This window comes from Sylvia atricapilla, chromosome 3, assembly GCF_009819655.1.
Source record: "Sylvia atricapilla isolate bSylAtr1 chromosome 3, bSylAtr1.pri, whole genome shotgun sequence".
Lineage (NCBI taxonomy): Eukaryota > Metazoa > Chordata > Aves > Passeriformes > Sylviidae > Sylvia > Sylvia atricapilla.
This window is the reverse complement of record NC_089142.1, coordinates 83,274,403-83,300,332: the sequence shown is the minus strand read 5'-3', so window position 1 is coordinate 83,300,332 and position 25,930 is coordinate 83,274,403. Positions and strand designations below refer to the sequence as shown.

Genomic DNA, 25,930 nt, shown 5'->3' with positions numbered 1-25,930 from the left:
AACATTGCTGGATCCATGCAACTGGAAATGGAAATGCATTAAACTGTTTCGATCAACTGTTGAAGCCATAGCTCAATGTCAGTGCTTCTTGCTGGTGCCCTGCCCCCTCCTGAAATATAAGCTTGGATATTAACTGCTTTCTTGAAAGTGCTCTTGAGACATGTTTTGGGCATGCAGATGTTTTTGCAGAGTGGCTAAGACTGAGCTTTTGGCTCCTAAGAGATCCCTGCAGCTTTCTCTGCTATGAAGAGGGTCTAAGAGAAATGAGGCTGTCAGGGGCCAGAGCTGACCCCTCTGTCTGTGGCTGAGCTGGCTTATCTGTCTTGCTGCTTGGCCATGTGAGCTGCACTATGGAGCCATCTGCTAAGAATTTTAGACCTGGTTGGTTTAATTTCTGAGTGTATTTATTTGTAGTGACTGTTTTGTTTTTCTTTATTATTTTCATTGGTGAAATTCATCCTCATACCCTCCTCCAAGCTGAGGAGCACAGTTCAGGAGCTAACTTGGAGACAGAAGATGTTTTTTCTGCTCTTGTAGTGTCTGGAGCTTTCTTACTCCTTCATTCATGTTTCAGTATTGCTGTTCTCCATGGTACAGGTCTTGCTGCCAAGAGAGGGAAACCTCGGGCACTCCTGCCAGTTAGAACTCTGGTGTGTTCTGGTTCATTTTCACCATCAGAGACTTAAAAACTGATGTTCTGGGGCAAGTGTGTCTGTATTCAAAGCCAAAGGAAAACTGTACCTTTTGCAAGTTCAGTGCTTGCAAACTTAGAGATTTTAATAGGCAAAAAGAACAAAATAATTCATAGCCATGGCCATGATATTGAACCACCAGTCTTAACAAAGCCTGACTTGGTAGTTAGGTTTCACTTCAATGGAAATCCTCCCTGCTTATCCCTGAATAAGTTGTATAGAGGTTTATGTAACTGAGCTGAAAGTAATACATGTTATTTCTGCATTTCTCTCAATACACAGCACCCCTCTGCTCCCTCTGTTAAGAGCAGAGGATTTCCTTCCTGATTGTCAGTGCACTTCTTTCTTCCAGTGTTGTGCTTGGGATTTAGCTCCTTAGAGCTTGTGTTTGTGCGTGCAGCCCTGTCCTGGGTGATACAGCGTTAGGGTTGCTCACTCTGCTTCCCAGTGCCCGGGCTGCTAACAGCTAATTAGAGTTGTCAGTCTCAGGACAGGCTGAAGCCTTACTCTGTTGTAGCTGTAAACCCAAATGGCTGCAGTTCAGAGCAAACTAACAACCACAGAGAGTTACAGCTGGCCTCAAATTTGTTATAAAAATTATCATCTATTGGTCCTTGGGCCTGATACGTGGAGTTTGTGACAGCGCTTACATCAGCTTAGGATTGGGTCTCCACATGGGCTTGTACCAAAACTTACTGTGTATGACCCATTGGCACTGCCCTCCTGCCAGCCTCATGGCATTGAGGGGCAGATACTCTGGCAAGCTAAGGATGCTTAACTAAAGCTTTCTTCTTTGGAACACCTTTATGTCCGTACAGCAAGGCCCCCAGGACTCTCAGTGCTGGGGTTTTTTGGTAGCATTTGTTATATGCAGCTTTAAAAAAAACCCCAAACAACCCATATTTCACAGGGTAAAGCAGTTTGTATGAATTTTGGCTGGTCCAAATTTCTGTTGTCAGTGTTTAACAGTTGGGTCTTACCCTGCAGAGCTGCGATCTCTTCTCTACTCACTGCCTTGTGGGGAAAGTTCCCGTGTGCTGCCACTCACTCAGATTTCTTGGGAAGTCTCCCGTGTGCCCTGAGAGCTTTTCTGATTTACCTCTGTGATTGAAATTGGTCTGACAGAGCACGTCTGCACACTGTGATGGCCAGGAGATACAAGAGACTTGAGGCATAAAGCAAAAGGCCCAGATGGCAGGGGGATTTCCAAGGCCAGGGGAGCAGATTTTTCAAAGCTGGCATGTCCAGTCTGTGGCATCACACGTCAGATGCAAAGTACAGTGAGGCCTCCTCACTGTGCCTTGGGTAAAAGACTGTGAAAGAAGAGAGGAAAATCCCCAGATACGTGCGTCAGGAAGGCAGGCGCCCTTCTTAAAGCTGGAACCTGGGTCTACTATGTGAGATTGCAGCCCACCTGCGCTGTCATTCAGCTTCTGTGTAGCTCATTGCTCATCTCTCAGCTTCTCTGTGGTTGCAATAATAGGCTGAGTAAAAGCTTGTGTGAGAGCTCCTCGCCTAGAGAGATGAATTTGTTTGTTCAGAAGAGAACCAGTTTAAATCGGTTAATCCATTTCTCGGGTATTGTTGGGAGAAACAAATACACATTCCACAATCTGCCATTATCCTGTTTTTTGGCCAGACTCTGCAGGAAGAGCAACTTAATTTTATTGAGAGAGACACATTCAAGCTGTACAGTTTTGTCAGGAAGGGAGAGACAAGAGCGGTATAGACACAGTGGATGGCAGACAATCTTGGTCATCTCTCTGTAAATATTTGCACACCTGTGGCCTTTTCAGGGCTGAACACCAAATCTCACACTGTTGTAATGCAGACATTCCTTCTAAGTTTCCTGCCATAGCAGCTATTTTCCCTCTAGGATCTAGGTATATATCAACTTGTTGGGATAAAAACAACTCCAGAATCCTCCCAAATGCTTTGTGCTGAGCATCCTTCAAGGCTGTGCACGTTTGGGTCTCGTCCACACGTGTGCTTGTCTTTAAGTCACAGGAGCATACTGCTGCCAAAGGACTGTCAGACGCTTTCTCAGTGCTTCCCATCTTGCCATTCGGAGGAAACTGCTTTGCTTTTGAGTCCTGTTACTCTAGGCTTAGACCATGGGTGAAACCACCTGTATCAAAGTCCTCAGGTGGTGATACCCAGACTGCATCACGACAGCCTAGCTGGAGGGAGGGGCTGTCCTGGCTCTGCTTCTGTTTGTGCAGGGATGTACCATACACTGTGAGCACTTTCGCCATGTGCTTATCTCCAGTCAGTAGGTCAGAGATAGTGAGTCTGGCACTGCAGCTGTTGCTTTCTCTTTGGGCCTGTGCAGCACCAGTACAGGCTCAAGTGACATGGGAACTTGGCCAAGGCAGAGAAAGCATTGTGGATCCTGGAATGTGGGGTTATGGGATATTCTCTGCTAAGGGTGATAAATAGGACTGGTATCTGAGTTCATGGGGAATCTGTTACAGATGGGAGGAAGATCCAAAAGAAAGGTAAAACTTGTGGATTGAAGTAGGAACAATTTCCTATAATACTGTGATTGAAATACAGTATTATATTAGTAATGGTGATAGTAATGTAAAGGGGGGGGGGGGGAGGAGAAAAGAAAAATAAGTAAAACACAGTGCAATTGCTCACAGCTCACTGACCAATGCCCAGCCCATCCCCAAGCAGCAAGTGGTGTCTCTCAGCTATCTCCCCCCAGTTTATACACTGGGCATGACACTCTGTGGTACGGAACATTTGTTCAGGTCAGCTGTCCTGGCCGTGCTCCCTCCCAGCTCCTTGTGCACCTGCTCACTGGCAGAGCGTGAGACAATGAAAAGTCCTTGAGTTAAAGCACTGCTTACCAACAATTAAGACATCAGTGCCTTGTCAACATTATTCTTATTCTAAGTTCTAAGTACAGCATTGTACTAAATCAAAAACAGAGCACCATCCCAGCTACTGTGAAGAAAATTAACTCTCTGCAAGCTGAAACAAGGACACACTGGCTTCAGCAGTCATGGGGAAGGGAAGTGAAAAATGGAGCAAATTAGAAAACTGCTGTCAGCTCTCGTGTTTTGAGCCTAGGGTCACGGGACAGGAAAAGAGGGAATGGTTTGTCCCTATCAAATTCTGCCTCTTGGTGGTGGAGAGATGTTATGTTTTCATTAGGAAAACCAGGAAGTCACCAAGCAAACAAAAATTGTGGTTCATTTTCTCATGCTAACTCTCAGCCTCTGCACAAGGGCCTGAGGCACAGAGGAGTGAAAACAGCTGTCCACACCTGCAGGGTAGCATGGACCATCAGACCTGACACAGGACCTGTGCCAGGGAAGCAGAGATCCTTTTCCCCCAGCCTCTTTTCCAGAGGGACCTGTGTGGTGCCATGGCATGATGACTGTGCCTTTGCTTTTCTGCCAGGATTTTTGGTCTGTAAACTGTATCAGGAGGCACCTATGACAGTGCAGGAGCAGATTCCCATGCTACTCTTCACCTGCTCCCTGGATTCTGGTATTAGAGCAGAGCTATTTTTTCAAGCCCGAGAGGACTGGAGGATTGTGGCAGGCACGTGGAAGCAATGCACAGAATTGTGGTGGCACTTTTGAGGAGGGGACTTATGGAGGGAAGCCCCTGAGATATTCCTGATATGAACAGAAGCCTCAGTAGAAAACTGATCATCCTGGATGTGTTTTGAATTAGTTGTGACCATCCTGACCCTGAGCTCTGAAACAGCACTAATTACATTCACCCCTATCGGGAAACTGTTTAAATGAGAATTAAATTTCAGAGCTGCTCATGCTTTTCTACATCACAGTGAGTCTGCCTGTTTCCAGTTCTGTGCTGGGACACATTACAGGGAGGTTGAGGGCTCCATTTTTAGCAAGGTAATGGGAACTTTTTGGAGTTTCTGTGGAGGAGCTGCTCATGACTAGTTTTGAACTTTTCCACTTGGGCCATTTTCTGAGCAAGAAACTGTTTTTTCTTTGAAGCCAGGAAATAGTGTTTTCTCAGTGAGCAGAAATTGTTTTTCCAACATACACCCCTTTCAACCCTATTTCACTTCATATCGTTCCTGATTTCCATTCTTCTTTGCCTCTCTATTGCAAACACAAATAAGCAGAAGTGTGTGCACACTCCTTCCTTATCTCAGCTGTTGCTTCTGATTCAAATATAATTGGCCTCCATTACTCAAGGTAAAACAGTTGGTTTTCTTTCATGATCCCAGTAATGAACCTGCAAATCCATCATTGATCCCAGGAATTGACAGACATGCTTAAATTCCCTGTTTGCAGGCCTACCTGTTGCATTTTGTTTAATTTTGGAGTCCTTGTTTCTAGGGTCACATGTGGTCACAGGAAAGCATGGAAATTTTTCTTACTGTTGACTGGAAGGAAGCTGACTTCTGAGACTGTTCATTTAGAATCATAAGATTGGAAAAGACCTTCAAGATCACCTCTGGCCTAATACCACCATGGCTACTAAACCATATCACAAAGTGCCACATCCATTATTTTTTATTTTCTTATTTTTTGAATACTTTCAGGGATGGTGACTCCACCACTTCTTTGGGTAGGTGTTCCAATCTTGACCACCCTTTAGGTGAAGAAATTTTTCCTAATATCCAACCCAAACCTCCCCTGACACAACTTGAGGCCATTTCATCTTGTCCTATCAGTACATGCCTGAAGAAGAGACTGGCCCTTGTCTTGCCACACCCTCCTTTCAGATAATTTTCGGTCAATAAGATCTCCCCTGAGCTTTCTTTTCTCCAGATTGCACAACCTCAGCTCCCTCAGTCACTCCTTGTAGGACTGATGTCCTAGACTCTTCATGAACTCTGTTGGCCTTTTTGGACAGGCTCCAACCCCTCAATGTCTTTCCTGTAGTGAGGGGCCCAGAACTGATCACTGGATTCAAGGTGAGGCCTCACCAGTGCCCAGTACAGGGGGACAATCCCTGCCCTGCTCCTGCTGGCCACACCATTGCTGATACAGGCCAGGATGCCATCGGCCTTCTTGGCCCCCTGGGCAGACCCTGGCTCATGTTCAGTCACTGTCAGCCAGCACTCCCAGGTCCTTTTCTGCTGGGCAGCTTTCCAGCCACTCTGCCCCAGCCTGTCATGCTGCAAGAGGTCGTTGTGACCCAAGGGCAGGACCCAGAACTTCACGTTGTTGACCCTCATAGAATTGGTCTTTGCCCATCAATCCAGCCTGTCCAGATCCTTCTGCAGGGCTTTCCTACACTCCAGAAGATTGCTACTGCAATCCAAATGGGCATGTCTGCAAACTGACTGAGGGTGCCCCCAATCTCCTTGTCCAGATCATCAACAAAGATTAAACAGAGCTGTCCTCAACACTGAGCCCTGGGGAACAGCACTTGTGACTGGGTTTTTTTGGATTCCTGGAAATGCAGACTTCCAGCCCCAGTGTCCCTGGAGCTGTAGGCATTTTGCTTGTCTGAGCCCTACTGCTAATTGCGGCTATGGGGAGAGCCTGAGGCCCCTGGTACCATGGGGCCAGATTAAGAAAGGTGTGGTGAGATCACTGTTGGTCAGTGTTGTGCTGTCCTTGGCGTGCCTTTTTCAGTCCCAGTATCACTGCAGCTGTAACCTTCATGGTTCTCTGAATCCTAAATCTGCTGCTAGACCAAAATGGCAGTTTGGGATTGAGGCTGAGATCTCAAGTTCTACAGGTAGCCCAGATTAGAAAGAGGCAGAAGGAAAAATAAGGTTCTTGATCTATTGTGACTTGCTGTCACAGGTGATGAAACAAGTGTTGCAAATCTCATGCAAATATGCTCCAATTCTGGGCCCAGTTTGGCCAAGCATTTCACAGGAGGAATTGTTTGGAGTGCCAAAACTAACAGAGGTTCTCAACAGTACCTGTGATTGAGGTCAAGAGAACAATGAATGACAGCAGCATTTGCACTGAACAGGGATTTTCCTTACAAAGTGCTGATTGCAAAGAGGTACTCCACTGTCCTAATCACAAGCTAGAATACAGTAGCTAATAACTTAATGCAATATAGATGAGCTTAGTAGTGCTAAGTCTGCTGGGATTTTCTGAGCAGTTCATAGTTTATGCATAATACAGGCCCTTCAGCCAACACCCTGGCATGCTGTAAAATGGGAGAAATGGAGCTTGAGGGAAAGTGAGCAGTTCTCCATCTAAGATGGGTTGCTGGAGAGACTACAGTGGATCTAAAGGGATAAGAAAATGGTGGCAGTTGGCTCGATCCAAGGAAAACAGAGCAACTCAAAGTAGGGCTTTGTGATTTGGAAATCTTTCTCTTCCCCTTTGGCTGTTTGTAAGAGGCTCTGTAAAAGTCCAACTTATGCATGGAAGTGGGTAAGTTTTCACACTGATTCACTTTCTAGGAACCAACTTACATGTATAAATGAAAAAATGCAAATTAACCTACCTACAGATTTTAAAGGGATGAGGAAAGAGTTGGGTTTTGTGTTGGGATTTTTGGGGGGTTTTTTTGTTTGGGTTTTTTTTTGGTTTTTTTTTTTTGTTTGTTTGTTTTTTTTTTTTTTTTTTTTTTTTTTAAAAAACCCTTTGGAGAAGCTTATGTGCTCCAATCTGCTTATCCAAAATTCTGTAGCTCCAGCTTCCCAATCACTATGAGAAAGCAAGAGCTCTTTGAATCTCTTTCTAGCCATTTTGTGCTGTTTGTCTGGACCAGAGGCTTATTTATATGCCGAGCATAGTTCCTATTACTGATGGAGCCGAGGAACAAGGAGAGTTTACCTTTGTGCATCTAAACTTGGATTATTTGTGCATTTTCAGTGCAGCATCTCCTCGCACCCAGAAGTGACAGAGAATTCAGTGTGTTGCTCAGTAAGTTGTTCTAGTGGTTTTTTGCCCTCATGGTTCAGTTGTCATCACTTAATCTAAGCCTGTCTCATTTCAGTTTCCAACTACAAGCTCTTTTTATGCCTTTGTCTTCTCACATAACAAGCTATTTGTTATCACCAGTCTCTTCCTTATTTAGTCTCAGACACCAGAACAAGTAATCTCTTAGCCTTTTCAGTATGCAGTCCAGAAGGAATCTCTTTAACCATTCACCACAAGGCATGCTTTCCAGCCCTATATTTATTTTTATAGCCCTCTTCTCATTTTTTCTCAGCATCATTCTGTCAGCATGGCCACACGTATTAAACAGGCTTTCAAAAATGATCTCACCAGTGCAGATGTGATGCCCATCTCACAATATGTTTAGTAAGCTTTGGTTTAATCATCCAAGGATTTGGACATCTTTGGACTACAGAATTAAGCTGAAAGCTGATGTTAATGGGTTACATTAACTCAGGCTCCTCTTGGAGTCATTGTCTCTTTCCTTGCAAGAGTGACACATTCTTTCCTCAACAGTTTTCTTTCAAGAACCTTTGCATTATGACCTTTAAAGGTCCCTACCACCCCAAATTTCCTACAGTTCTGCAAATATCCAGGACAAATTGAATGAAGTTACCAAAAGACTATTCCATCAGGCAAGCCAAATTGTCCTGTAAGAGGTATTTCTTTAGTATGTTATTTACTGCTACGTATTTTGTATTTTCTAGAAATGTTGGTTCTTATCCTGACAAAGGCGCTTAGGAATGGTGATTGTCAGTTATGACTGCCTTTGTGTGGGAAGGAGGGAAGCAAAGACCAAGCCCCATGCCACAGATGTGCCAAAGTGTGCACCCAGTCAGAGCAGCTGCAAACAGATGTAAGGGCATTCAGACACAACAGGTGGTTATGTGTGATGTTGGCTACGCAGCCTGAACGGGGCACTTTATAATTGATATACTTCAGCTTTGACAACCTGCTCTCTGGGTCTCTGACCTTGATGGAGATGTGAAATAGCATCAGTTTAAGAGGTTCATGTGGGTTCTTTCTAGAGATGTCTTCCTAGAATAGGTTTTCCCTCTCACTAGAGAGATCCCAATGGTGCGTGCAGCCATTTAAAATTTCTTTTTGAACTCTTTTCAGTTAATGTGTTTTTAATCTGCTTAATGTGGGCTGCATTTGAGTACTATTACATCTTCAATTAGTCTGTCTTGTGGAAGCAAGCCAGTTTCTTTCCAAAGCCCGAGGATGTTATGACAAGATAGTTACTTTTCTGGTTGCTGTCTCAAACACTACCCGGTTTGTCTGCCAAGGACCCATGAAACTATATTAATCATCATTCGTTTTTAACTTGGAATGTTGCATCCCACATTCATCTTCCATGAGTTTTTTCATGGAATCAGTGAGGAAGAAAAAGGTTTATTGCTGTTTGTTCTGAAGTTTCATCTGCTTAGGTTGACTTGTGTTTGTACCTCTATAAGTGGGTACAGAATAATTTCATCTCCTCTGGTGTTCACAAGGTGCTACCACAAACTTGCCCTCAGAGGCCTGTCTGGCTGAAATTTTCCCACATCTTTTACTACTTTCTGTGTCATTTTTAAGATTGTTATGATCCGTGGTTAGTCTGCCATTTTTGCACTGATGAACTCAGATCAGATTAGGTCATGTAGACCTACCTAGAGTCTTACAAACAGATATAGCCTGTCTTTCCATCTTCTCTGGTTGTATCACAGATTTAGCCACAAATATTTCCATCTTTAAGTCCGTACAGGTTCTTTCCAAAACTGTAGGCAGAATTATATTTACTTCCTGCCTACTACAGTGGAATGTCTCAGCAAACATTGCTGAAACTAGTTTAAATTGTCTTTTTTTACTGGGTATAGCTGATTCTGGGACGCATTATTATTTATTATGGAAAGGGTGGAGGGAGCAGGATGTTGTGTTGCAGTGCGTGCTGGTGCAACCCCTCAGAATGATGATTGCTGATGGATTCACTCAGGCCAGTATCCACTTTCAGATCTTCATGCAGTGGGTCAAAATGAGGAAGGTAACAGCCTTAACTTTTGTGTCCCAGGAGAGCTGAGAATGAGAATAGTGAAAACTTATGGAACCAACTTCAGATGTTTATGTGTTAGACCAAAATCCAGGAATTGGAAGACAAAATAGAGTGTGTCCTTCCCACTTGTCCTGCATATCACCTTGGCTGCAGCTGAAGCTCTCCTTGGCCAACACAGAGAAGTGTCTGTATGAGATAGGCAAGGGACCGCGTTGCAGGGATGCTGCTCATCCAAAGAGTTCCTGCTGTACTGGCCCAGTTTGAGGTCAGTCATGGAAAATCGAATGTCAGATCAGATTTATCCAGTGAGTGGGACTGTTAATAAATTTCTCTCTTCTGGTCCAAGTCCAGAGGAGATGGGACAGAGCTGATAGCCAGATGGGGAGGTTGAGGAGCAGGCTGCTGTCCTTGAGTGATTGCCAGTTCTCTCACTGGCCTCCTTTCTATGCTCTCTGCTGCAGAAGAGACCCTGAGCCCTGAAAAGTGATTTCTGGGAGCCCACAGCACCTGTGAGCACAGACTGTCAGAAGGGAAAATGGTCTTCCTCATGCAGGGAAAGGCCACAGGGCTGCACCAGCGCCAGCAGTGGGGCTGGTGTACCTTGGGAAACATGGAGGCTGCGTTGAGACAAGACAGGAGGTTTCCAATGCAGGAGTAAGTCATATAGCTTGAGTCCATATCGTACTCTGAGGTGGGTGATACCACCCATTCCTGAAGAAATGGGACTGTCAGATCCTCTGCTATCTCCAGAGGCAGACGGCATCTTTTGGAATAAAGTGCAGGGAGATGATTCTCTGTAACCAGCAGTCTGTTGAAGATACATTCATGAAAAGCTATGAGAGTACTAATAGGACAGATAAAGTATTTTTTTCATAATTAATGAATAGAGGAAGAGTTGGGCAAAGGTCCTTATGGATGTCACACGTTTTAAATGTGGGCAGGTAATGGTGTGAAGGATGGAGGGGAAAAACAGGATGTACAGATGGCAGAGATGGTGGCTGTTTGGCAGCTGGCTTTTTAAAGGCAGTCACTGTTCTGAAAGACCTCAGCCATTTCATCCAAAGACCTCCTGAACCCATCCTCATTTTTCCATCCTTTGCCCGTGATTGATTTGATCTACCTTGATTCATCTGAAAATGATGATGACAATGACGAAGCGGTAACCATCCAGAGAATGACAGTAAAAATGCTTACAGTAAAAAATGTTCTTGCCTCTCCTTTCTCTATGCTATATATACTGATCCCATGTTTTAAATTGCATGCATTTCTTGAGTTCCTGTATACACTGCCCCCCTTGTTACATTAATTCTTATGGAAAAAATTGCTTTGATATCTGTTGACCTCAGCTGTTTTATCTATGAGACAGAACGTTTGCCATAAATCTTTTAGTTTGAACATCCTTTCAGCCTCTTTCTGAACAGTTACGTTTTCATTGTCGTCATCTTCCTCAGATGAATCAAGACCAGTCAAGGGTGAAGGATGGAAAAATGGGGTAATGATGGCACTTAGTAGAGCAGGATATTAAACAACTGGCAGCAGAACTCTGAGGTAGCAGATAGAGAAGTGATGGAGAACTGAGCGTTGCTCTATGCAGAATTCTTCATCCTTGGTCCAAATTCCCTGCTAGGCCTGAAGGAGAAGCTGAGGAACAGCCTGTTTTGTGTGGGGAAGCTTGCCTGCTTTGCATTCTGTAGATAAATGGTCAGCCACTGAATTAGGTCTTCCTGGTCTAGCTTTGCCCCATCCATTCTTTTTGTTTACTACTTTGAACAAAGGTTTCAAAGTAAACATATTAAGGAGTGCTGGTTAGTATTTGATTATATTAATTGCTTTGGATGGTCTTCCTTCCCCTACCAGACTCTTTCTGACTTGGATCTCTCTCCTTTTCATCTCTGATCCCACCACACCAACATTACAGCAGGTCTGATTTTTTAATCGGTGTTTCTGATTCTGGCTGTGCTGTCTCTCACTTTGCCTGCCTGTTTGGAAAGCAGCTGTGGAGGGATTGTCTTGTGGTCCCAATTTAGTTTTCCAACAGAAGGTGAGGTAATGCTGTGGTCCAGCTGTGAGGAGAAGCCTCTGATCCCCCGCAGCCCCGACAAAAACTGCATTTCTAAAGCAGGGGCTCTTCTCCATTTTGACAGGACTGTAGTCCTCAGAGGTGCTTTTCTTCTGCTGCCTCCCTGCTTTTAAATTTCAGTTCTTTTATTAAAGGGGTGTAAATTTATGGAAGTAATTGAATTGTTACAGCAGCTGGCAGTGGAACAGGAGCTCTTGGATTGATGTTTGGAATCAGCAGTCACCTCTGCCCAGTAGCTCTCCTCTGGGGAGGAGGTTGGAGGTGAGAGCCTCCAGGAGACAGGAGGGAATTCAGACAATTCCTTGTAGGATGCAGCTGCGTACTCTGGACATGAGCCCTGGTGGTGGCACTAATTGGACATTTCCTGGAGTCCAAAGATTTCTTGCTGTGTTGCCTGTGGGGAATGTGCAGGCTGCCGTCTGTTTTCCTGCCCAGGTGAGCTCTGTTGTGGCATGCAGCAGCTGGAGCACAGGAGCTGTCTCCTGTCCAAGAGCAGGATACGCTGCCCAGGTTTCAGATGTGTGTTAGACTCAGCTTGCTGTTCAGCTCATCAAACAGGGTGCCCTGGGAGTTCATGAGAGGTTCATGTGAAGGGAGGCACTGCCCACTTCAATGAACTTGCTTTGCTCTACAGTCATCTCACCTAGCAGAGCTGTGAGGGCCAGCATCTCCTGAAGCTCCCTGTGCAGGTACAGGACTGAGGCTGGTATGCCAGCTAGGAATTCCTGCCGTCTGAATCATCCTCTAGAGATGTCCCTCTCACTCAATAGCCTTGGAGGGAGGTGGCATTCCTAAGATGAGTGTTTTGATGAAGAAAAATGTGATCAATTTGGGCTTTGAAGTCCTGCTTCAGCTAGCACCAGATTTGCTGTCAAACCTTGGGAGGGAAGGTTATCAGTCCTTTCCCAGTTGTTCCAAATCTTTCTCAGGAATGTGGAGGGCCTATCCGAGGATGGCAAACTTCATAGATTGGCTGTTTTCCTTCTAGTTTCTCTTCTTTACTCCGTGGAGATAGTACAGAGTTGATTACTAGGGCAGTAAAGCACCTATGGGAAGGACTTGCAGTAGGCTTAAACTGCAGCAAGAGAATTAGGTTAGATGGTAAGAAAAATTAATGATAAACTCTGAAGTAAGAGGAAAGATATACATTCTTTGCTTTGGAAGAATTTATTTTTTTCTTTTTTCTGGGGTTGATTTTGTTGGGTTTTGTTTGTTTGTTTGTTGTTTTTGGGTTTTTTTGGGTTTTTTTGGTTTTTTTGTTTTGTTTTGTTTTGTTTTCCTTAGTTTGCATTGGCAATGAGTTGCTTTATTCCCAGAACTGCCCAGCTGAGTAGCTCACCTATGAATTATTGAATAGTAAGATAACTGTTTCTCTGCCAAAAGTTAATGCATATAGGATGCTTTTGGGGAAAAAATATCATTGGTTGACTGCTAGTGAATGTTTGCATCTAAACTATTTATAATGCTGTTGGGAGCAGCGTGTCACTGTCAGCCCAATCTGTTAAACAGAGGCATGTAATAACAGATGCATGAGTGTGAGGTGACACCTTGTTATCTTCTAGAAGGCAGGCAGATCCTGAGTGAAGTGTTGGTGATCTGACACAGCTACACATGGGAGGACTCCCCTCTTGTGGCTAGGTGGGTGGGCAGGAGAATGAAGTGTGGCCAGATCCCCCCTGGCCATTGTGCTGCTTCACCGTGTTATAATTAGCAAACTTGGTTGTGAGCTAGAGAAAACATTTTCATGTTAGTGTGTGAAAAAAAAAATCTAAGTTTGGGGTTATGCCATTGGTCTGGCAGTAGTTGAAGTTATTAGTTTTGAAATGTCCACTCTCACCCTCTATATTTCTCCTGTGAACCACTTTGCTGATTGGGTGGAATGTGGGTGGGGGAAGGCTTAGCAGCATGCATTTCACATATAAATGTGTGTGTGTTTTCTGTACACCCACCATATTTTTCTACTTATCTTTTTCAATTAGGGGAGGGTACTGTTTTAAAGTGAGGCGCTAGAAGGTAAGTGTGGCATGGGAATGAAGTGGCTTTACACAGCAGAAGAATACTTGTCTTTGTAGTGTCCTGTTAGCATGAATTAATTGGGCAGTAAGTCTGAGTGACATTCCAGCATGTCTGGGACAGATCTTTTTTTGAGGAGGCATATCTGTGAGGCTAAAGGTCTGGAAATTCCCACCCAGGATGGACTTTCTTCAAAACACTCTGTAAAGCAAGCAAGGGATCTCATGTATTAATGAGCATGGTTCATCATGCAGAAGAGGAAATCCTTTAGTAAATCCCTCTCTATTAATAGGTGAAGACTGTTTGAGCTAATTGGCATGTAAAGTTCAGGGAAGACAAAAGCAGAAAAGCTAGTAGTGAATACATTTCATTTGCTCTTCTTTTAAAAGCAGTCAACTAGCACAGAACTAAGACCCTGCATCACTTGCCTAGCAGAAAATGTACTCAAACACATTTGGCTTTTTAAAAATAATATTTGCAACTTGGCTTTCAAGCACTATGCAAAACCTACATGCTTTATCTCTTCATACATGGAGAGACTGAAGTGCAAAGACAAAAGTCATATAAGATAAAATAATGAGGTTTGGCTTTTAGCTGAAACAGGCTGAGTAAGCCTTCCTGGATCTCCTTTCTTCTAACTACTCAATTATATATTAAACAAGCACATGAGACTAGGCTTGAAAATATGGGTTGGATATTTGTCTCCACATGGAAAACTGTTGGTGCCTAATGTGTTCCTAGGGTGTGGGGTGTAGGTACAGTTGCAAGGAGCACAATTGCTCAGCTGTGATTTCCCAGCCTTGTGACAATAAAAGAGCTTCCCTCTTGTTTGGGTAGAGAGTTCTGGTCTCTCCTGGAGCTGAAACTGTAGTTTTCTACCTGCTGTGAGAAAAAGGTTGCTGTATCTTTGCTGTCCATGATATCTTTATTACCCCAGATTATGGGACTGGGGGTTGGAAAAAGGAGGCATCCTTTGCTGAGGTTGCTTTGGTTGTCTAAGGAAGATTAGGGAAGACTGCATCCAGTATGACTGCAAAAGGATACGTATAAGAAATGAAATTGATTTTGGATAGACTCCTATAGGTCTCATAAGGTCCAAGTAGCTGCCTGTGCTGATTTGCTGTCTAGAGAGAGAAATTACTTCCTGTTGTCATTAGCTTATTCGGATAACAAGACACAGCTAAGAATTGTAACTAAACACTGTATGCAGTCTTTCATGCCAGGTTATCTGTGTGTTGTTTGCAATGTTAACCCTACAAATGAGGGGTCGGTTGGGTCTCACCACGGAACAAGGTGAAGACCAGAGTCAGGAGTCCCACTGGTGCTGTGATGCATGGCTAAGCCTTGAGGTAGTCAGTCAGTAGGGTGGGATGAGAGCTACTAAAATTAAGCAGCTTTCTAATCCAGCACAGCTTGCTATTTTCATCACTTGTGTTACATACTGCAGTGTCTAGATTTAAATAAAAATTTAAAGACTGGTTCTGGAGGATAGAGGAGAGGGTGTTTCTCACAGACGAGGAAGACTGAGCTAAGAATAGAAGGACCAGGATATGGGTCCCAATATGGAAGGTATCCTGGATACTGGATACATGATACAGGACTGCGCTGCTTTTGTCTGATCTGTGTGTGTGTGACCTTGATTAGGGCATCTTTCTCTTCGTGCCTCTCCTTTTCCCCATGACATTGCTGTGCCGCGGTGCCCTTTGCAGCAGAGAAAGTGTTGTGGGAAGTAAATTCCTGTAGCAAAATAAGAATGTAGCAGCCCAAGGCAGCTGCACACACTAGCAGTACAGTACTGGCAGCTCACCACCCACAGGGGTGGCTGTTGTCAGCTGTACATGGCTACATGGGGGACAAGGCTGCTTGTGAGTCAGAAAGTAGATTATGAGAGAGCTCCCAAGCTTTATCAACCTTTCCAAAACAAGCCAGCATTTGAGATTTGATCAGGTTATGCTATTCACAGTTAGCAAACTGCAGTGAGGACGCCGAGTTTGCAAGTGTCTTGCGTAGTAGTGTTGTCCTGTGGTCTAGGATATTCAGCCTTCTCAGTTACTGCCTGAACAATTTGTGTGAGGTCTGTTCACTCACTGCTCCCTTGTTCTGCAGATGCTGGTTTGTCTTTAAGCTTGTCACTGATTTCAGTGCATGAGTCCCCTCCAACAGGAGCCTTTCTTTACCTTTCATCCATACTGTATTCAGTAGCCTCATGACAACATTGCCAGTTTCTAATTTAGGGGATTTTTTTTTTCTCTATTTACCCCACAAATAAAAAGCTTCAGAGTGCATCTCTGCTATCCTGGGATGTTCTGACTTTATCACTGGTGAAAGAAACATCTCTGCCTTCTGGAGGCATCTGAATTTGATGGGAACCTGCAGCAATCTGACAGCATTGCAACGGCCAAGTATCCCTTACTGAGCTATGCCCAAGCAGGACAGTGCAGTGACAGTGAAAGGAGAGACTGTGGTCTCTCCATTGAGCTCTTCGGCTCTTTTAGGGAAGAGCCCTAGTTTAGTTTTACCCCTTCTCAACGCTAAAACTAAACCAGACCATAACTCTAAACTGTGAGAAGGCAGTGCACTTCTTACTCACCTAGCCGGATAAGTATTTCCATTCTGATTATTTTCAGTAAAAGTAAGAAAATAAGAGGTTACTGGGACACAAAGAAACACTCCTTGGTGCTCGACATTTCACTGTTGCACTGCCCTCGCTGCTGCGCTTCATCACTGTGAGCAGCATTAGCTTAGCTGCCCTTCGGTGCAGAGCATCTGCTCTGGCTCACAGCGAGGAGCTTCCTGCAGCCCAGCTTTGCTTTAGGCTGCCTGGCACACTGGAGTAGGTTGCCTGCGTTTGGCTGACTGGAATTGCTCCTAACTAGTTAATTCTGCTGCAAAGGCAGACCACCCTGCCTTGTGTTTCATAGCAGCCACATCTTGACAAGGTTGGTGGAGGACCTTTGCTTCAGTATTGCCTCTTTACCCCTTTCATCGCTGCTCTTGCCGGCCAGCTCTTCTAGAGTTAAGCTGTGTGCTGAGAGAGAACAGTAATATTTGTTTGCTGTGTTTTTCTTGCCAGGGGATCCTGAAGCTCTCTATGTGCACAGAGGCTTTTTTTACCTTCTGGGAAACATAACAATAGCGACTTGCTGCCTGCGATGTGGAGGCTGCTTAAAAGAGCACTTTTGATACAGGTGCTGGATTTCAAGGGAAATTCAGAAAGACATTTGAGGAGCCTCTGGGTGAGGACTCGCCTTTGGAACTGGGCTAAAAACTTAAAGAGCAGCTTAGCAAGCCAGAATAGCCAAATACAGCTTTGTTATAGCCAGCAGGAATGCTGCTTCCCTGTGAGTATAAGAGGACCTGGAAAATGGTTATCCTTTCTGTAGCTCCCTAAAGGTGCCTGTGCAGTGCTCATATCACAAGCCTCTCCTCCAAGACAGCCCCCATCTCAGGTGTGTTGGAACTGTTCAGCTCCTACTTCTGGGGAGTAGGAGCACCAGCTTATTTCAATAAGCTTTCTTTTGCCTTTAAGCCAGGGAAAAAGAGCAGAAACAGAAAAAGCTATGTTGTTAGTGGTGAGGTTTTATGGACTGAACCCCTGCTCTTGTGGTGAGTCTGTATTTTCTGTATAACCTCCTTGAACGAGTGTGAACTCCCCAGTAGGCATTGGAGGCTGGAGCTGATGTCTGCCTCTCTAATTGCTGTTGACCTTCTTTGTTTTCATATCCATTGGGAACCTTGGGGAATAACTGACCCCTGGTGTAGTTCTCTATACTTTGTAGTGATGGGATAACCTGCTTCAGCTCTCTCTCCAGAAAACTCGGGAGCTCCAGGACTACCTGCAGAGTTAATGCTCATTGGGCGTTTCTTAGTGCCATAGACAAGATGAGAAAATGTAATCAATTTTAAATTGATAGACACTTTCAGACATTCCCTTTGCAAGATGGTAACATAGTCCCAGAGCCTGTCCCAGCATAAATCAAGTAAATCCCATTTTCCAGCTGAAGAACATTAAATATCTTCTGCATCCTTGACTGCCCTGCTATTCCAGTGACCTAAGGAAGCCTCTGGAGCATCCTAGCCCTGTTCCTCTGTGACCCTTTACCAGCCCTAGACACTCCTGCAGTGAGGCCCAGGAGGGCACTTTCCTTGCAGCTCATGTCTTTGCAGGTGGCACTTTGTCCAGTTTCCTCTGTCCCAGCCCCATACCTGGCACAGCCAGATGCAGTGAGGGAAGCTGCTTTCCCACCCTTGTCTCTCCTCCTCGGGAGGCAGACTGCTCTGAGTACATCTGAAATGGCTGTGCCATTTTTTCAAACCTTCTTTCTTCTCTTCTCTCCCCTTTTTCTCTTTCTTTTCCCTATATCACCATCTGGCCCAGATTATAATGTGAGACCCCACTGGCTTCAATTAAGGATCAGATGTGACTGAAGAAATGGGATAGCAGCTAGGGATGGAGATGACACATGCATGGCACTAGGTCTAATCAAACAACTTCTCACATTATTCTCACTGTGAGGTGGAAGACGTGTGAGCCAAGGCAAGTCAGCACTTGAGGCACTCGCAGAGACACATCCCCAGGAAAGCCATCCATAATGAGCTGGCCATGACAGTCAGCACAGCAGCCTCAGCTCAGGCAAGGGCTGCTTTTAATCCACCTAAGTACAGCAAAGGGCCCAGAGACTTGAGTTGAGAGCAAGGTACCGTGAAAACAATCAGCTACGTCAAACAAAGGCTGCCAAATGGAGAGGATGGTGGGGATGATTGTACATGGGATACCCACAGGATGCATTTGTGCCCTCTGGAGATGGGACACTGCATGCCCACCTGTGGGACAGTGCATGCACCACCTTCATCTGTGGTGAAGATAGAGGTGTCAGTAGTGTCACATGAAGATAGAGGTGTCAGTAGTGTCACAGAGCTGTTGGGTCTTGCTAGGGTCAGGCTGTGGGAGGAGACTGGTGTGCTGGAGCCCTTTCCCAGCATAGCTCTGTGCAGGGCAGCAGGGGTGCTGAGTGACCCATGGTTGTTGGTGGACCTGTGTCTGTGGCACTGCAGATGTTGAGTGTTGCAGATTTTTGGGCTTGGCTGTGCTTGGCAGCTCTGTGGACCTTTAGAGGAAGCAGATGCTCTGTCAATCCATAGGGCATAGAGTGTCTGTGGAAGAGCACCTGCTTTGAACCTGGAGAAGGTCAGTTGTGATTGTGCTGAAGCTCCTGTAAATCAGTTCTTCCTCTTTTGGAAGGCAGGCTAACAGCTGTTTTGTGTTCAGGAAGCTTTTCTCATTTTAGATGGAGAGCTTCTGGTTATCCCCACACTGTAATGTTTTAATTAAGTGTTTATTGCAAGTGAAACATGTCTATCATGGACAGTGGAGATTTAAGTCCTCTCTCATTGCATTAAATAAGGAGTAATCCAAACAGTACCAATCTGACTTTCTCCTTGCTCTGGCTCAACCATGCCCAAATCATGAGTTTCCTGTAAATTTTTACAAGTGCTAAAGAAGTGCAAAAGATACAGTAGTCTCCCTTTGCTAAAGAGGTGAACAGACATCACCATTCCCATTCTCACACTACTGGCAGAGAAGCTGACATGGATAGATGTGATTCACCTTCCAACATCAGGCAATCGTTGCCAGAGATAAAAATAGGACCCAGAGTCCCTGTAGCCAGTCTGTGATGTGTTGTATTGATGTATTTGCCCTCCAAAACCCCTTCAGGTCTGTGGGGAGACCCAGTGTAGATCTCTCCATCTAAACACAGTGTCCTTGATAACCCTGCCAAACACTGACACAAAGAAATGACTGCTTGGGAACTTACCTGCCTGCTCAGGGGGTGAATTTAATGCTGTATAAGAGGACCAGTCATTCTGGTTAGGTCTGAGGATTGAATCCAAGTAGTGATGCAGCTGCTGGCATTGCACTTCCCACATGAGAGGGGCAGAGCTTGGTAGCCCCTCCAAGCAGTGCTCAGTGTGGGATGAGTACTTGCTAAAGGTTATCCCTACCTCATAAGTGGGAGGGAGATAGAATGTGGCCCCAGCCCAGTCAGAAGGGAGTGTCAGATGACTGTTGCTTTTGATGTGATGGATCCTGGCCTCAATCCCTTGGAAATCATAGGCACCTGTCATGTCAGAGGTGGTCGGGGTGACCGTGCTGGGTGAGGCAGCTGTTCCCTGATGGCATCCCTGTCTGTTGCTCTGTTGGGTCTCCAGTCCCCCCCGTGGTGGAGCCGGCCTTCCAGGACGTTCGGCAGGGCATGGGGCACAGCGTCACCCTGCGCTGCACCATGCTCAAGGGCAGCCCCATGAAGGTGGCCACCTCCGTCTGGCGCTTCAACGGGAGCCTCCTGGCGCAGCCCCTGGCAGAGCAGCAGGACTACTCGGAGCTCAAGGTGGACAGTGTCAGCCGGGAGACCAGCGGGAGCTACGAGTGCAGCATCTCCAATGACGTGGGGGTCTCTGCCTGCCTCTTCCAGGTGTCTGGTAAGTGACTGAATGCACATCAGAGTGAGCTGTTGGATGGGGTCGTGGGAAGCTTGCTCCTCATAAACTTGTACAGTGCCTCTATGGCTTCCTGTGTGCCCAGCATTCTGATCAGGAGGAATGACTTTCCATAAGCCAGCAGGGAGATCTGTCTCTGTCGTTCAGGCACATGGACATGGAGCAGCCAAGTGCTAGCCACTGTTATATTTTAGCAGTGTTTGACCACTTACAGGACTTAAACTCGAGGCTGCCATCAGCTTTCAAGCTTGGACAACCTGTATCATTGGTAAGTATTGACAAAGAGGAAGTGGAAAGCTCTGTATGTCCCTCCAACAGGCTCCAAACTATCTGATTTCTTGTTTAAAAGCAAACACAGAAAGAAACAAAAACTATATTATGTATTCCAGTGCCTTCCCTCTGACTCCTGTCTGTCTGCATCTCACAGTGCTTTCTAGAAAAAACATGAGCTGGGAATGGGCACTAGTACACAGTGGATTTGCTGCTCACAGTTTTCTTTGAATCCATCATCCACTGTAACTGGACTCCTCTCCAGCCCCTGCAACTGCAGAGAGGGATGGCAGACTTACAGCATCTGAAACTGCACATCTGACCTGGCCTCTCCAGCTGATCATTAAATCTGCTTTTCCCATGACCCCAGAACTGACTTGGGCACAGTTTTCTAGAAAAGCTCTCCCATGAAGTTGCCTTAATAAGCAGTAAATTCAGTCCAGACACTCAGGTGTGAGTCCAGGGCCAATTTATAATACTTTTCAAGCCTGGGTTGAAAAAATGAGAATTAATACCAGGCAGAGAAGCCTGATTTTGAAACAGGTCTTTCCTAGGGTTTGGGAAAGCTCAGGTATGCTGTAACTCTGGGATGCTTACAGAAATGGGGGAACCCAAACTACTTCTACTATTTGGGTCCCTTTTCAGGACTTTGCTCTTACCCCTTGAGATATCCTGGCATTTGTCTAGCAGCAAATTTTGCTTGAGAGCTTTGGCCCTCTATACCCTCTCTGCCTTTTTCATATGCTTGTAACTCTCACATCACTAAGAGACAGCATACTTCTATGAGCCATCACAGAAAACTGCGTCCGTGTCAAGCCTGGGAATGCTCCCAGGAATTTCTTGCTGGTGGCAGCCAGAAATACGTATTGGCACCCCATGTGCCATGCTGTGCCTGAGATAAGACCCCCTCAGCAGAAAGCAGGATTCATGCCTAGAGAGCACTGATCAGGAAAGCAGCAACCCTTTATTTTCCTGTATCCCTTCTCCTTTTCCAAGATATTGATATCTGATGGTAGCTGTTCAACTCCAGACATCTTTGCCTGTCTCTGGACAGTTACAAATTAATTAGACCTTCTGAGCTTGTAGAGCAAACTGAAAAATACTCCAGTGACTAGACTGCTCTAGGACTCAGGATTGCTGGAGTTTTAATTCCCATCAGCCACAGCCTTCCTATTTGAGCAGAGAAAATGGCATGGTCTCTTTTTGTTTCTGTTTCTTCTCTGTGGAAAAAAAAATGCTGTAAACCTTCCTATGTGACAGAAAGTGGCCCATTTTTGACTGTGGGGTGTTCAGGTGCACTGAAAATACAGTACATGTATCTGGTGGGATTATTTCCTTCTGTGGATGAATGACTAACTTTCCAAGATGTTTTGGAAGGATAGTGAAACATCCAACCCATTCCTCTTGAGGAAGTTATCAGGGCAGCCTATACTATTCATCATCTGCTCCCTCACTAGCTACAAGCACAGAAGAGCCTAAAAAAGAGGTGTGGATAATCTTCAGCTCTTCTCATCAGCTGTAAGCAAAAGACAAAACTTTCCAGCAGTAGTAAAAGGTTCCAGAAGGAAGTTCTGAAAGCATTTTGATATACAGCATTTCTATCAAAGAGTGCTTTTTTTTCTAGCCTCTGTTTCCAACTTGGAGTCAATTAATAACGAATTAATATCATGCAAGATGATGATTATCATCAGTTCTGATTTTATTTCAAAATCCATTATAAAGCTTGACTTCCATAGTCAATACAAGTTGAATAAGTGGCAATTAGTCTCCGAGGTGGTTCTGAACTTCTTGCTTGCGCAAAAATTCAAGTCAATAAAAATAATAAGAGAAAAAGGACTTGGAAATAAATATCAATATTATACATCTGAGTTCATAAAAAATAAACATTGAGTCCTGTCGAGCCTAATTATAACCACACAGAATGGCAAGGCCTGTGATTCAAGTGGAAAGGTACAGGAGACATCCTTGGGAGGTGGTGTTTATTTCTGTTCTGCTCTCCAGTGTCCCATGCTGCCCAGGCATCTTTCTGGTCTCTGCTGGTTCAGACTGGACCTGAACCCAGACACCTGAGCTTTCATTCAGCTCCAGCTCCTGCCTGGCTTAGGACAGGATCTGCCAAAAATTGAAGTTTCACTAGGTGAAATGATCAAATAGGGCAATACCAGTTGTGGGTAAGACCTCTAGTTGCCTGTGCTCCCTGTGCATCAGCCCACCAGCTGCATGGCAGGAGCCTTCAAATTCTGTTTGGTAGTGATTCAAGACGGAAACTGCTGGTGAAATGGCGGGAAGTCCCCTCTTCTTTTCTGAACTGCTCATTTTCTCTCTGGTATGTCTCTTCTTCTGTGTTTCCCTTCTCCTGCTACCCTTTGTTTTTAAGGAGAGGTGTGGGTTTAAAAAAGACATCTCCGCCCCTGCCAAAGCTCCTGCTGCTTTTACCCAGGCTGAGGTCAGTGTCCTCTTTGCTGCTGAGTTGACTGTTGTGTTACAAAGAGGCTGGAGCACTGCGTTGCCAAGGCAAGGGAGATGCAGAAAGAGCAAGGTCTCCTTTTTAATGCCATGGTCTCTGTGTGATAAATAACACTTTTCCTATGACCTACTGGCCAAATGATCTTTCCTCAGGGTTTGTTAGCAGGAGTCTCTGTAAAGCAGCAGATGAAATGGGAGAAATTCCAGTTTAAAGCTGTTACTTCAATCTAAACTACAAAGGAAGAGACAAAAGATTAGAGCTGGTTCCAGCTGGAGAACTGAAGTTGTTCCCACCTTCCCAGGTGCTGGTCTGTCCCATTGGTGTTGCAGGGCTGCTAATCCTCCCAACAGTTTAGGCTATGAAAGCAGGGTTGATTCATAGAAAATTGTGGCACGTTAGTGCAACAGTAAAGGTGTCCCTTGTGTTAGAGTCAGGTTGATAAGCTGGGTAGTGGAGCTCTTCCACTCTCACTAGGTCTCTTTGTAATTTTTATTCCCCTTGATCCCACTCTTTTACTTTCCTCCCTCTTTTTTCTTCTTTTTCCCTCCAGCAAAAGCTTATAGCCCAGAGTTTTACTACGACACTCCCAACCCTACCTTGAGCCAGAAGCAATCCAAGAATTACTCTTACGTCTTGCAGTGGACCCAGAAGGAGCCTGATGCTGTGGATCCCATCCTCAAGTACCGCCTGGAAGTCCGGCAGGTAAGGTCGGCTCTCCTGGAGCCCCCCAGCATATGGCCTTTCAGGTGGCAATTACATCAACGTGTCCTTGATGATTAAGAGCTGAAAGTGATGAAATTGGCAGATTCTCATGGTCTTGCACTTGCCCCACTGAAATGGAAGAGACAGGCCAAGTGCACGGCTCGGTGTTCATTTTTACCTCTGGGGCTGGGTGCAGTCAAGGTCTTTCAAAGCCCTGCTGCCCTACTGGGCTGTTCATGCTTAGTGCTTTGAATGGGGTTTTAGTGGGAACGATGCCTTATAGACATTAGTCAGTGATGTAGATTTTGTAGGCCAAAGATTCAAACGAGTGGAATTCCATCCTCCTCAGCCGTATGGAAAAAAGGGAATAACCTGAAGAGCTCTCCAGGCAGGAGCTGCAGGAAAAAGTCAGTGGCTGTTTGTGTTGCAGAAGGGCTTTCATCCTGTCACACTAACTAAGCTGTTTGGACCATATGAACTCTGCAGGGGAAGAGAAGTGGGTTTCAAGGTTTCTGAGTTTGAAGGGAAATCATACTGGGGGTTGGGGGCTGGCAGAGAGAACTGAGTGAAATCTGAAGACATCACTGATTGGAGAAGGTTAGGGAAAAGAGTTTGATGTTTTTAAAGAGCACATTGTCTTAGCAGGAATACCAGGTGCTTTCATCCACGCCCAGCAAAGCGCCTACATTCAACATTTTTGAAAAACGGAGACTTGTAAAATTGGTGGTTTGTGCCATTCAGTGGTAGCTGGGAAGTAAATGTATTTTGCAGGGACAATTTTGTTTACTGTAGATAGAAAACAAAATAATTAAAAAGATTCAAGGATATCTTTCCTCTAGTTCTGCACAGTAGGCTCCAGGTTTATGTCTCCATTTGATTGTGAGCTCTCTGGGGTGGGACAGCCTTTGTTTGTTACTCACACTGCATGGAGCACGTTGTCAGTACTTAATAATAATTCAGGACCCGGGGGAGCCTCTAATAATGAAGGCAGTATGTCATAGTAGATCTTCCCTCTGAGCCAAGTTTTGCTATTATCAGCACTGCAACTCAGCTAACAAATTTGTGGGGTTTATCCTTCTCCAGTAACTCGAGGGTTTTTTCCTTTTTGCACAGTGTGTAAAAGTAATCTTTTTGAATTAGATTGAATTCTCTTAGAATCTGGTTCTATCCTTCATTGAGCTCCTACTAAAAGGGGACCAAGAAAAGGGAAAATCACTTTTCTGCTTTAAGTTACAACATGAAAGGAGCTGAGTGCCGTGCAAATTTAAACACACGCACACACAGTTTGGTTCATACCCCACTGGTCACTGCTGTTAATGTTTTGCAGCATCATGACATACTTGTAACTATTGAGTGCTGTGTTTTAGAGGAGCATGATACCGAGGTCCTGCTGTAACCCAGTCGTATGTATGGGAAGGCTCTTGGAAATGGCTACAGGTGTCATCATGGTGGCCTGGGACTGAATAAGGAAAGGCAGAGAGTGGAGGAGAGACGGAAGCTTTGTTCCCACTTCTGTCAAGCACAAGAAAGAAATGCTTTGTTGTGAAAAAATGTGTAAAACTGAACCCTGTCCTGGCTGAAACTAAAACACATTGGAAAAGGTTTTCATGGTATTGCCTCCTCCTGGCTTTTCTCCAATGAAAACACTTGCATTTCATGGTGAGGTCTCCACCTCCATGTGCCATACTAAGGTCTTATGCAGCCCTTTTCATTTCTTTGTCCCAGAGGATCATATCCCCTCTCACATCCAGCCTGCTGCTTCCCTCTGTTCATGTGCTGCCTTCCCAGTGTTTTCACTGTGACGTCTCCACTCACTTGGGCTCCAAGCAGCCTTGTGACACCTTCTGACCTTTCACTCCTTCCCTTTTGCTCCATCGCCCTCTCCCATGTCCTGCATTCTCCTGCTTTTACACACCTTCTTCTCTCTGCTGGGGCACCTGAGCTAAGCTGTGCATCATTCTGTTGCTGGACTGCAAAATATAGTGACCTTAGTGAATATAGTTGAAAAGCTCAGAAGCCTAAGAGTGTTACTGACTGGAGAGCTCTTAAGAAAGGGGATTTGTCTGCCTGAGTGTGGAGCTGCTGTTTGCCATTGCACACTCCTCACTGGATGCACTGGCTTTCCAGGCACTAGCTGTGGTGGCACAAAAATCCTTCTAGAGAGCTCAGATTGAAGTGGAATATTCTCCTTAAGTGAAACAGGCCTTACACACAGCCAGACACGCTGATTTATTGCTAGCATCAAGCTGATGAAAGCTTACCCAGCCAGCTATCCCACCTTTTCCCCCAGTCCTGGGAGCTCTGCAGCCTCAGTGGTCATGGTGGGGG

At 45.1% G+C, this 25,930-nt stretch overlaps 1 protein-coding gene across 1 annotated transcript in view; it reads left to right on the top strand.

Annotated features, from left to right (window-relative positions):
• The window catches only part of MDGA1 (MAM domain containing glycosylphosphatidylinositol anchor 1), a 139,015-nt gene that overhangs the window by 72,535 nt on the left and 40,550 nt on the right, over positions 1-25,930 (top strand). Inside the window, 2 exon segments of the mRNA XM_066314371.1 lie at positions 19,876-20,145; positions 23,451-23,602. Coding sequence (XP_066170468.1) covers positions 19,876-20,145; positions 23,451-23,602 — 422 coding nt within the window.